The 12,656-nt window shown below is 33.8% G+C and overlaps 1 protein-coding gene across 6 annotated transcripts in view; it reads right to left on the reverse strand.

The window, feature by feature from the left end:
• LOC111155042 (discs large MAGUK scaffold protein 1) overlaps positions 1-12,656 on the reverse strand; it is a 263,035-nt gene that overhangs the window by 111,772 nt on the left and 138,607 nt on the right. For all 6 annotated transcript variants that reach the window (XM_022515066.1, XM_022515065.1, XM_022515064.1 and 3 more), the window contains one exon: positions 2,363-2,416. In XM_022515066.1, coding sequence (XP_022370774.1) covers positions 2,363-2,416 — 54 coding nt within the window. The remainder of the gene's footprint in view (positions 1-2,362; positions 2,417-12,656) is intronic.

Consider the following 12,656-nt stretch of genomic DNA (forward strand, 5'->3'; position numbering starts at 1 on the left):
TTCCCTTAATATTTTTCACTATATAAAAAAAGAGCAGGAATGCACAGAGACCGAACCAACCCCAATGCCAATGAAATTGTATCTATTAACACTAAAAATTGAGTATAATACATCATACTTAACAGAAAAAGAATGAAAGCTTTTTACCATGGATCAGGAACAAGAAAAGGATATTTGCCCCTGACACTTCTATTAAACATTGTAATGGAGGTTCTAGCCAGGGCAATTAGGCAATCAATCAATCTGGATTATAAAAGGAAGAAGTAAAACTATCTCCTTTTGCAGATGGCACAGTCTTATATACAAAATTTAAAAGAATCTACACAAAAACATTAATAAATACATTCTGTAAGGTTGCAGGACAGAAGATCAAAATCTATTATATTTCTAAATGAATTCCTAAAAATCTGTTATATTCTAATACACTAACAATGTAAAATCCATAAATAAAATTAAGAAAACAATTCCATTTGCAACAGCATTAAAAGAGTAAAATACTCAGGAATAAATGTTAAGTGAAAGAAGTTTAAGACTTGTACACTGAAAATTAAAACATTACTGAAAACAAAGATGTAAACAAATAGAATGCCATCCTGTGTTCATGGATTAGAAAACACAGTATTGATAAGATGGCTATACTGCCCACATTTACCTACAGACTGAAATCAATTCCTATCAAAATCCTAGCTGTCCTTTTTTTGTATGCAGAAATTGACAAGCTGATCCTAAAATTCATATAGAAACAAAAAGAACCCAGGATATCCAAAACAAACTTAAAAAGTTGCAGGACTTATACTTTCTGATTCCAAATATTACAAAGTTACAGTAATCAATACTATGTGGTACTGGCATTAGGATACACATAAACATCACTAGTAGAGAATTAAGAATTCAGAATAAACCCATATATTTTTATATTTATATATTTTTTTGAGAGACAGAGAGCTAGCGAGCATGCATGCAAGCAGAGTTGGGGGGAGGTACAGAGAGAGAATCTTTTTTTTTTTTTTAAGATTTTATTTGATTTTGATTTTACAGACAGAGATCACAAGTAGGCAGAGAGGCAGGCAGAGAGGAGGAAGCAGGCTCCCTGCGGAGCAGAGAGCCCGAAGTGGGGCTCCATCCCAGGACCCTGGGAGAATCTTAAGTATGCTTCTCATCCACAACCAGGGCAGACGCAGGGCTGGATATTAACGAATGTGAGACAAAATCAAGAGTCAGATGCTTAATGGATTGAACCACCCAGGTGCTTCAGCCCATATATTTATAACTAACTGATTTCCTACAAGATGTCAAGACCATTCAATGTAGAAATAGTCTTTTTAACAAATGGTGATGGGACAGGACAACTGGTACCCATATGCAAAAGAATTAAGTTGGACCCTTACCTCCCACAACATACAAAACTGACTCAAAATAGATCAAAGATCTGAGTGTAAGAGCTAGAACTATAAAACTCTCAGAAGAAAACCTAAGGGTCCTCATGACCTTGGATTAGGCAGTGTTTTAAAGTATAAACTGAAATCAACTATTTAAAAATGGGAAAAAAAGAAAAAAAAATAAAAATGGGAAAAAAAGAACTTTTACAGTCCATAAAATTATGTACCATTTGAATGGGAAAAAAAAAAAAAAGCATAGGAAATACTTCTACATAAACATCTCCAAAGACATTTTCCTCTGGAGTAAAAAATGTAGGATTAGATTCTGCTGTTCTGGGTGCTTATCTTTAAGGGCTTTTTAACAAAGTAATTTTATAGAGAAGTACTACTCAATTCAGTATGAAGTTATATAACTAATATTTGAGTATAAATATAAACCTGGGTACTAAAAATCTAGTCACTCAACTAGATTTCTAAAATGACTGAATATGGGACGCCTGGGTGGCTCAGTTGGTTAAGCAGCTGCCTTCGGCTCAGGTCATGATCCCAGCGTCCTGGGATCGAGTCCCACATCGGGGTCCTTGCTCATCAGGGAGCCTGCTTCTCCCTCTTCCTCTGCCTGCCATTCTGTCTGCCTGTGCTCGCTCTCTCTCCCTCTCTCTCTCTGACAAATAAATAAATAAAATCTTTAAAAAAAAAAAATGACTGAATATATGACACTGTGTAAGTGACCACTGGTCAATATAGCCTTTAGTGAAAACTGACCATTTTAATTTAAAAATAAACCATAAATTTCTATTTCATTAAGTATGGGAAAAAAAATCAAAAAGTATTGATTCATGTACTTTAACAATTATAGATCAGTGAAAGAACAACACAAATACAATGTATTAAAGAAAATGAAGCTGTGATCTTTGTATATGTATCAAAAACTGAACAGGAAAAGAGTTATTATTTAAATGTGTGGAGGAAATTGGACTTACATAAGTTGACGTTTCCAAGCTCTCTGTGTTGACCAGTACTGGAGGAGGATTTGCCTTAAAGAAAAGTATTGTAAATGTGTTAGCTTAACAGGAAAATCGACACATTCCATATCAACATTCACAAATGTCAGAAGCAAATGAAAGATCTGCTATTTCTTAAATTATAATTTTATATGAGCTTTCCATATGTTAATCAATGAATCCAGTTTCCAGCACCAGATGAAAAGAATTAAGTATAAACAGTTAAATTTGCTTTTGAGAAATAAATTATTTCTGCTAAAACAGACATAATTTTCTTAACATTTGTAAAGAAGTTTACCAGTCTTCTTAAAAAATCCACAAATATGCTTTACATAAGAACTCTGCCCAGGTTGCTCAGATATCATTAGTTTTTCTATTCCCAAGGATACCAGGAAGATTCCAATCTTTTATCACCCAGAAAAAAATTCTATTTTCAGTTGCAATTATTGCTTACCACCTGTTACCACTCACAGAATAACAAGAGTCAAAAAACCAAAAGCAAAACAACAGCAAAAAAACCAAGTAGAATAAATATGTCTGATTAAATATGGATTGAAAGAAGCTTGGTTTTCTGGTTGACCTGGAAATTATTATGTAGATGAAATAAAATTTAGGGAATAAAATGCAATCAATACCAAATGAAAAACATATCAGAACATATCATAAACATACCAGAAAACTGACATGATTCCCCTCAAAATCATCTTTCTCCTGCATATTTAAGAGTATAAAAGTACCATTTCAAATGACATTTTCTTAGAATAAAAAAAAATGACTATCCTTTAAGCAAATTTTAGGAGGTATGTTTATGAACACTAATAATTCTGCTATTCCAATTAACTAAAGAATTAAACATAAAAACTGTGTGAAAGAAACATTATACACAGAATAACCATTTTCTTCCAAGTGTACGGGCTTTCCTAAAAGGTTCAAATATTTTACACTATTTTTGGCAAAGAACTAGATCTGGATGATATGATAAAATGCGTAAGGACAACACAGTTGCATGGTTAAATAATTATATAATACACATTTAGGCTACATGAAGCAGCAGGTTAAAAATGAGAATACCTTATTATATATAAACATGACATTAACTACTTTATATGCAGGTCCTACCTTTGACTGTAATAATCTACCTTCAAATAATTTAGTGAAAACCAAACCTAATAAATACAAATACTATTTGTTTTTCAAATTTTTAATTTAAATTCAATTAATCAACATGATACAAATACTCTTTGTACGATTATTATTCAAGTAACAGTAGTCAACTTACAGACATTTGAGATTTTATATCTGAAATTATCCAATGACCCATAGAGATTCCTCAAATTGATAGTATTTCACTTCAACAAAAAAATTAATGGTACAACTTCACCCTATTTTGTTTAAGCAATTACAGAGGATGGCAAGAAAGAAAAGGGTACTTAAAGTTACAAAAGAAGTTACCTTCTTCAAAAATTATGGCAACAAAGCCTTTTGCTTTCCCTCAGCCCATTTATTAACAAACATACAGTGAAAAAAGTTGTTTTTTACCATCATCGTTGTATAGAAGTTATCTTTTGATTCTAGTCCTATAAAAAGTCTATTTGATATTGAAATATACAAAAACAAAATGATATAAAGTATTAAACTTACTTCAAAATAAAATAATGACACAAAGAGGCCAGAAATGGGAGGGATTATGGGTCATATGAGTACACATGAGTTAATGATCTGTTATAGTTCGGTAATGAGTATATGTGAGAGTTCACTGTACTATTCCCTCTACATGTATGTATTTTTTTTCAAAGATTTTATTTATTTATTTGACAGAGAGGGAACACAGGTAGGCAGAGCAGTAGGCAGAGAGAGGGGGAAGCAGGCTCCCTGCTGAGCAGAGAGGTCGATGCTGGGCTGGATTCCAGGACCCTGACATCATGATCTTAGCCAAAGGCAGACAGAGGCTTAACCCACTCAGCCACCCAGGTGCCCCAGTATTTTTGAAATTTTTAATAAAAAGTAAAGCAAAAAAATTATATTGAGTCAAATGCTCAGTTTGTAGGTGGTTAATAACTAAGGCAGTTGTAAAATACTATAGGTCAGAGTTGCTTGCTATTAAGATATTAGCATTTACACCATAAAGTTGACTTTAATTTTCAAATTCTGTTCAAAATAAAAAATATAGACTAGTGAAATAATTTGCAATTTTGACTTGAGGAACATGGTAATATATGTACAATAAGTTATTTTTAGATGTATCTTTAGAATTAACATGAGTGAGTGCTCATACTTGAAGGGAAACGATGGTAATAACATGAAATTGGACAAGAAACAAGAGTGTTCACATTGGGGATTAAGCAAGAATTTCAACCAAAAGTAATGTCAGGGTAAGAAAACCTAGCTATTTTAAAAAGACAGGTCATAAAAAATAGTCTCAAATAAGAGCCTATAAAAAAAGGAAGCTCAAGAGGCATGATGTCTGTCTCAAGTCTAGTTGCCTAAAATAAAGATAAAAATATTTAAGACTGTATTAGCAAGTATAGAATTAAGACATTTAACTTGGAACAAACTATACTTTTACTTAATAATAATTTACTTAATTCTATTTTTACTTAGTAATTTTACTTAATTATAATTTGTATTATGAAATACAGAAATGGTTTCTGAGAAAGTAAAATTCCCTAGCTCTCCAATTTGGAGGAGGTAGGAATGGAAATAAAGGGGTAGGACAATCTGAATGGGTTTGGAGAGTATGATACACAATTCAGAAAGACACAACACCCTAGAACCAAAGTTAAAGAATGGGGTACTTCTAAAGGAAGCGATGCAGAAAAATCTGGCCCCAGAAAGCACATACTTTGAAAAAGCTGAGGTAAAGAGCACTGAAATTAGAAATGGTAGCAAATCTGTCTAGTTTAAGACCTTGGGATCTGTAACTGGGACAGTGGGTAGCAGAACAGGTGACATGAAATTATCAGCTTTACTTAGCAATCAATTAAACAACAACAAGACTTAAGAAGAATCTACTTGAAAGTTATTTCAAATGAAGAAACCCCTTCCCTTGCATCTTGCTTCAAGTGACTTCAAGGGACACCAAAAGACTTGGTTCTGGTGCTGTCTCTATTTCACTCCACCATTCAAGTAAATCTGACTATACAGGTAAGTCACAAGTGATATTTAAACTCATTTATTTCATCTATAAAGAGATAGCAACACATGTCTCTACCTAAGAGGACTATGTGAAGATACAGCAAATACAAAGGAAAACTTACTGTAAACTACAGGAACCTACTGTTAATCCATTATTAGTATATATTAATATATTAGTATATTATAATCTAATATACTATTGTATATGTTTCAACTAGGATTATAATGAAGTCCTATAATATAATTAGAGATGGGGTGGGGGTTAGTAAAGGGACAGGAATATTCTAAAAAAGAGGTACTAGTACCCCTAAAGAATTTGACCAAGTATCAATAACAAGACTTAAGAAACATAATTCTGCTCATGCAATTTTTAGTATTCTATTTCATTAATAATGGGTCTCACAGGGATTGCTGCTGTTAACACATTGCAGCATCCTTATACAATTTCAAAAAGCAGTATTACATTTTTTTAAAAAACCTTTAAATAATTCTTAAATCCAGTTATTTAAAAACAGGCCAAAATTAGGAGTTTAGAAAATACTTTAATGCTGTGCATTGTATTTCTCCTTTTACCATTTATCAAAGTTTTATTACGTTATTTAATGTCTGTCTCCTTCTCCCCTACTAAATTATAAACAAGTGTTTTTCATATGAAGAACTCACAAACCCCAGAGAACACATCTTAGATTCTAATTTGAGACATACTGCATTAAAAGGTAAATGCTATCACTTAAGGAATCAATGTAAGATAGAGTGTATGTAAAAATAAATAGGATGGATTCTGGGAAGATGGCACAATAGGAAGTACCACAAATTTGTCACACAGACAATAACTGTACTGGCAGGAAGAATCTATGTGATGTAACAAATTTGGAATTGTATTGAATTCCATAGTAGTCTGTTGAAGGCCTGCAACTTCCAGGGGAAGTACTGGGTGGTAAACTGTGGTTAATTCAGGCAATTTTAGCTCTTAGCACAGTAGCAGCTATTCAACTCCCATCCTCTGCCCTGTAACAGCTAGTTGGGGAAGTGTTCCTGGAGCAGCCGGCACAAAAACTACACAACCCAGGAGGGGAAAAAAAACAAAAACAAACAAAAACTACCCTCCAAATACAGGGGATCTGTGCTCTGATTGCTAATTCCTGCTTCTGATCACTGGGGTGCAAAGACGCAGTGGCCATTAGTGAACTGCCCATAATTGATACAAGTCTTTCCCCCTCTGGTTGAAGGGATTCCAGAGGATTTAAAGGGCAAACATCTCCTCTCACCATTTCATTTTTCTCTTTTTCCCCTTTTGAGAGTCAGACACTGAAACCTAGGATATTCAAAAGCAACCACATACACAAGGGCAGGCAGGAAAAAAAAAGACCTGAGGAAGACCTTAAGTTTATACTGCAGACTGATTCTTGGCACAGAGATAGCCTACAACAATTAAAAAGCCCCAAAACAACAACAACAAAATAAAAATAAAACCTTAGGAAAGGAGGAAAATCTGATTTCCCGAGTTAGAGCATCCTAAGAGTCAAAAGTCCAGTTTTCAGCAAAGAAATCAAAACGCATGCAAAGAAACAATATAGTGTGCTCCATTCAAAGGAAAAGAGGAAGGAATGAAGGAAAGAAGGAAAAGAAAAAAAGGAAGGAAGGGCCTTTAAAAAAACGTGGTGCCAGATCTACTACACAAAGACTTTAAAACAACCATATGAAAGATGTTCAAAGAACTAAAAGAGAAGGTGAACAAAGAAAATGAAAAAATAAAAGGGAAAATTTATAAAAAATAAAATAGAAAAATCTATAAAAGATAGAAAACCTAAAGGAAAATCAAAAGGAAATTCTGAAGCAAAAAAGTTCAATAAATCAAAAATTCAATATTAACAATTCAAAGGCAGATTTGAGCAAGCAGAAGAATTGATGAACTTGAAGATAGGACAATGGAAATTACTAAGTCTGAGAAAAGAAAGAGAAGGACTAAAGAAAATGACCAGACACTAAGGAACCTTGGGTCACCATGAAGCAGACCAACACATATATCATGGGAGACCCAGAAAAGGAGAGATCAAGTAGCAGAGAAAATATCTGAAGAAATAATCACCAAAACATTCCCAAATCTGATGACAACAACAAACAACCATAACAAGACATGAAGAACAACATCCAAGCTCAACAACCTCATGGTAGGATGAACGCAGAGAGAATCACACTAGGACATATTGTAATCAAACTCTTGAAAGACAAAAACACAGAATTTTGAGAGCAGCAAGAAAAAAGTGACTCATTACATACAAGGGATCTTCAACAAGATTATCAACATGTTTCTCTGAACTCTGGAAGAGTTCCAGAAACTCTGGAAGTGAGAAAGCAGTGAGCCAATATATCTAAAGTACTAAAAGAAAGAAACCCTTTGTCAACCAAGAACCCTGTATCTGGCAAAACTGTTCCTCAAATGTGAGGGAGGAATTAAAATATTCCCAGATAAACAAAAGCTGGGGCGGCGGGGGGGGGGGGGGGGGTTCGGTTATCACTAGTACAGCTGCCCTGAACAAAATTCTTTGCTCAAGAGTCTTGCAGGTTGAAATTAAAGGACACGAGAGAGTAACACAAGGTGTTTGAAGAAATAAAGATCTCAGTAAAGATAAATACAAGAGCAATTATAAAAGCTAATATGTAAGAGTTGTAACATCACTTTTTATTTTCTACATATTGTTAGAGGAAATGCTTTCAGTCTTTCACCACTGAGTACAATGACTGCAGTCAGTTTTTCACATATGAAAACATGAAGAGAGTTCTGTAGATGTATGACAGTGATGGTTGCAAAACAATATGAATGTACTTAATATCACTGATATGTAGGGGTGCCTAGGTGGCTCAGTAAGTGTCTGCCTTCAGCTCAGGTCATGATCCTGGGTCCTGGGATGGAGCCCCACATCAGGCTCCCTGCTTAGCGGGGAGCCTGCTTCTCCCTCTGCCTTCTGCCATTTCCCCTGCTTGTCTTCTCTCTCTTGCTCACTCTCAAATAAATAAAATCTTAAATACCACTGATATATAAACTTAAAAATGGCTGTAAAATGGAAAATTTTTACATTATGTGTATTCTACCACAACTAAAAAAATTGGAAAACATATGACTTCAAACTAATTATGCAAATGCATTAAAGACAAATTGAAACATATTCTACAAAATAACTAGCTTGCTTTCTTCTAAAATGCCACATTCATGAAAGACAGACAGTGGGGCTACTCCAGATTATGGAGACTAAGGTGTCATGAAGGCAATGTGAAATCTTGGACTGGCTAAAGGACCTATTTTTTTTTCCTCTAAAGAACATTATTGGGGCAAATGGAAAAATATAATGTTTGCCGATTAATGACACTAATTCTATTTTAATGTTCATTTTCTGATGTAGCTCATGTACTGTGGTAATATTTCTGTTCTTAGAAAAAACATTTAGTGTTATAAAGCATTTGTATTTGGAGGTAAAAGGGACATGAAAGAAACTTCCTTTGAAATGATTCATAAAAAGTAATATATAGGAAGGGAAATGATAAAGCAAATATGGTAGGTAAAAATGTTAAGAATTGGGGAATCTGGGTAAAGGTATATGGGAATTCACTGCACTATTATTGAAACTTTCTTAAATCTGAAATGATCTGAAAATAATGTAGAATAAACAAAACAAAACAAACTCAAAATACATATAGAATAAGGGCACCGCAGTCAGATATTAATGTGTGGTTAAAAAGGGTCATCAAGGTAACTCGAAGTATGGTATTCTGTTTAAGACTACCAGTAAAATGAAAATATATCAAGTCATCCTTTAGGTTATACTAATGATCAAGTGATTTGAGATTCAATGTTCAGATGTTTTGTGAAACTTGAACAGTCCAAAAGCAATAAAAAATGGCCTGCACTGGCTGTACCTCTTATGTAACTACTCTCATGTCATGTGGGAATTGTTAACTTGTCTATTGGACAGATAGGAGGCTCCTGGAGGACAAGGATAATGTTATATTCATCTCAGTAATGATATGACTGGAATAATAACAAAAAACTGAATGAACACCAATCCCTCTGAAGCACATATATGAATATGTACAAAGAATTTTCCACACACAAATTAGTCACTTTTAACAATTACATGACAGATCCACAAAACTGGTAAAGAGTCTAAAGCATCTGATTTTAAAGCAGAGTATTTACTCTGGGGTGGAAAAAAGATATTTAATAGGTCAGTATCTATGTGGAGAACTGAGGCTATTAAAAGCTGAGTCATTTCTCCACTGTCACACAGCCAGAAAGGGGTGAGGCCAGAAGGTGGTAGTCAGGCTCACTATAAAGTCTGCGCTCTTCATGCAACTTCAAGCATTCGTTATGCCTTTTTCTGTACTACTGTGTATAATAAGCCTAATAATTCCTATTATGGAAAACTTTTAAAAATTTAAAAGACCAATATAAAAGTACTCTGAAAAGTATAATAAGCATTTAAAAGTAGTCAGAGAGGTATTATCCTCCATTTTAATAGATGAAGGGAGGATAAAATGGAGCGGTTAAGTAACTTGTTTGAACTGCAAAGGTAGGACTCGAATCCAAACCTTATGTCTTCTACTTCTATTTCTATTACATCCTGATGCATCTAAAATGTAAAGTAGTAGATCTTTAGAAGAAAAATTATTTCCATTTAAAGTGTTAAAACTGGGTTATAGATCTAAGTATAGCTTTCAAATTTATTTGAGGACATTTTAATCACTTATACTAATTTTTATAATGTCCATATTCTACTTCATTAATCAGGAACGCACTTACTGATTCGGAAAAATGAGGCACACCTATAGGCTTTTCACATTATACAACATAAATGATTAATCTACTCTACATGGGCTTTCATAGTGTATTTAAAACTTAAAATGAGGCAAAGTAGAATACATAAGCCTTTGTCTTGTGCACATATCCTCATTTGTTTTTCTAACTTGTTCCCTGGTTTACTGTCTCAAAGAAATATGAGATAACACTAATAATATGAACAGCCAAGATTATGTGCCAGCTGCACATATGCCATTATTCTTCCAACAACATCTCAAGCTAGTACTACTATCATCTTCAGTGTTAACAGATGAGGTAACAGAAGCTCAGTGTGGTTAAGGAAACTGCTGAGAGTTACACAGCTTGTAAAGTGGTAGGACTAGAATTCCAAACCAGATCTATCTGCCTCTAAGACCTCTCATTTATAACTACAAGGCTATGTAATGTCTCGACAATTTCCAAATATAGTGTGATGTTAGGTACACTTGGAGTAAATAAGTCAGAGGTCTTTGAGCAGGAAAGGACAGGTTCCTTATGCAACATAAGAACAAAAACTACTACGAAGTTTCAAAGGATTTTAGGAATACCCAACTGTTGTAGCAACATGGACGGGACTGGAAGAGATTATGCTGAGTGAAATAAGTCAAGCAGAGAGTGTCAATTATCATATGGTTTCACTTATTTGTGGAGCATAACAAATAGCACGGAGGACAAGGGGAGATGGAGAGGAGAAGGGAGTTGAGGGAAATTGGAAGGGGAGGTGAACCATGAGAGACTATGGACTCTGAAAAACAATCTGAGGGTTTTGAAGGGGTGGGGGTGGGAGGTTGCGGGAACCAGGTGGTGGGTATTGGAGAGGGCACGGATTGCATGGAGCACTGGGTGCGGTGCAAAAAAAATGAATACTGTTACGCTGAAAAGAAATGAAAAAAAAAAAAAAACCCCAAATGATGTACTGTATGGTAACTAACATAAGATGATAAAAAATTATAAAAAATAAAAAATTTTTTGAAAAAAAAATAAAGGATTTTAGGAACTATTTTAACATCAAAAGATGAATTGAAATGACAAGAGTAAAATAAACTTCCAAATCCCCTACTTTAAAAAAATATTGTATTACTAAATCCTAGATGCTTGGACAGATGTTATATTATTACAATATTACAATAAAACATAGGCTGCTTACTTAGAATTATATTTTATTTATAAGTTCAATTTCTTCTATGCAACACAGAGAAAAAATCCATCTGGATTTATCTATTCTATCATTTACAACGATTTAACTTTTAATGATTTTCACAAGGGTGAATGATTATGTAGAAATAGTAACATTATAACACAGACTGAAGTCTTAGTGGAGTATCTGTAATTTCCCCTAGAATCCTATTTTGTATAATGTCCCTCTTGATTTTCATTTTTTAGGAGGGGAAGGGCACTGAAACAACTAATAATTGATATCCCATTTTACTTCCAATGGAACTTACACAATAAGCATACAATTTTTATCTAGATTTTATGCACACATCAGTAATAGTAAAAATAGCTAAAGATGCATTTATTTATACTTTAAATGAGACTGAGATTGTATACAACCAAGATCTGAGTTATTTATTATATGCAATAATACTATCATTATTTTGACTTTGGATGACTTAGTTTATAGGGTACGTAATGTCTTATTAAGTCATCCTTTGGAACTACTGAAGGATTTGTCTAGCATTTCATTTTATTTTTTGACTGTCACGTTACTTTTTATTTTGTTTTCAAATTTTTACTTAAATTCTAGTTCTTTAACATATAGTACAAAAGAAAACATAGTACAATGTTGGTTTCAGGAGTAAAATTCAGTGATTCATTGCTTGCATATAATACCCAGTGCTCATCATAACAAGTGCTGTCCTTAATACCCATCACACATCTAGCTCATCCCCCACTCTGCAATTGCCCTCCATCAGCCCTCAGTTTGTTCTCTAAGAGTCTCTTATGGTTTGCTTCCCTCTCTTTCCTACCCCCTACAAACGTTCATCTGTTTTGTTTCTTAAATTCCATATGTGAGTGAAATCATATGGTATCTGTCTTTCTCTGACTTATTTTGCTGAGCATAATACACTTTAGCTCCAACCATGTTGTTGCAAATGGCAAGATTTCATTCTTTTTGATGGCTGAGTAATATTCCACTGTGTGTGTGTATACACACACATTACCTTTTTAAAAATAAACTTTTATTAGAGTAATTTTAGATTTACAGAAAAGTTGCAGAGATAGCACAGAGTTCCAATATACTTTACATGTATGGGCTCTTATTTTTAACAGATAAATATGAATGTTATCTAACCAAATGAC

Source organism: Enhydra lutris, unplaced genomic scaffold (assembly GCF_002288905.1).
Source record: "Enhydra lutris kenyoni isolate GAN:26980312 unplaced genomic scaffold, ASM228890v2 scaffoldscaffold39, whole genome shotgun sequence".
Lineage (NCBI taxonomy): Eukaryota > Metazoa > Chordata > Mammalia > Carnivora > Mustelidae > Enhydra > Enhydra lutris.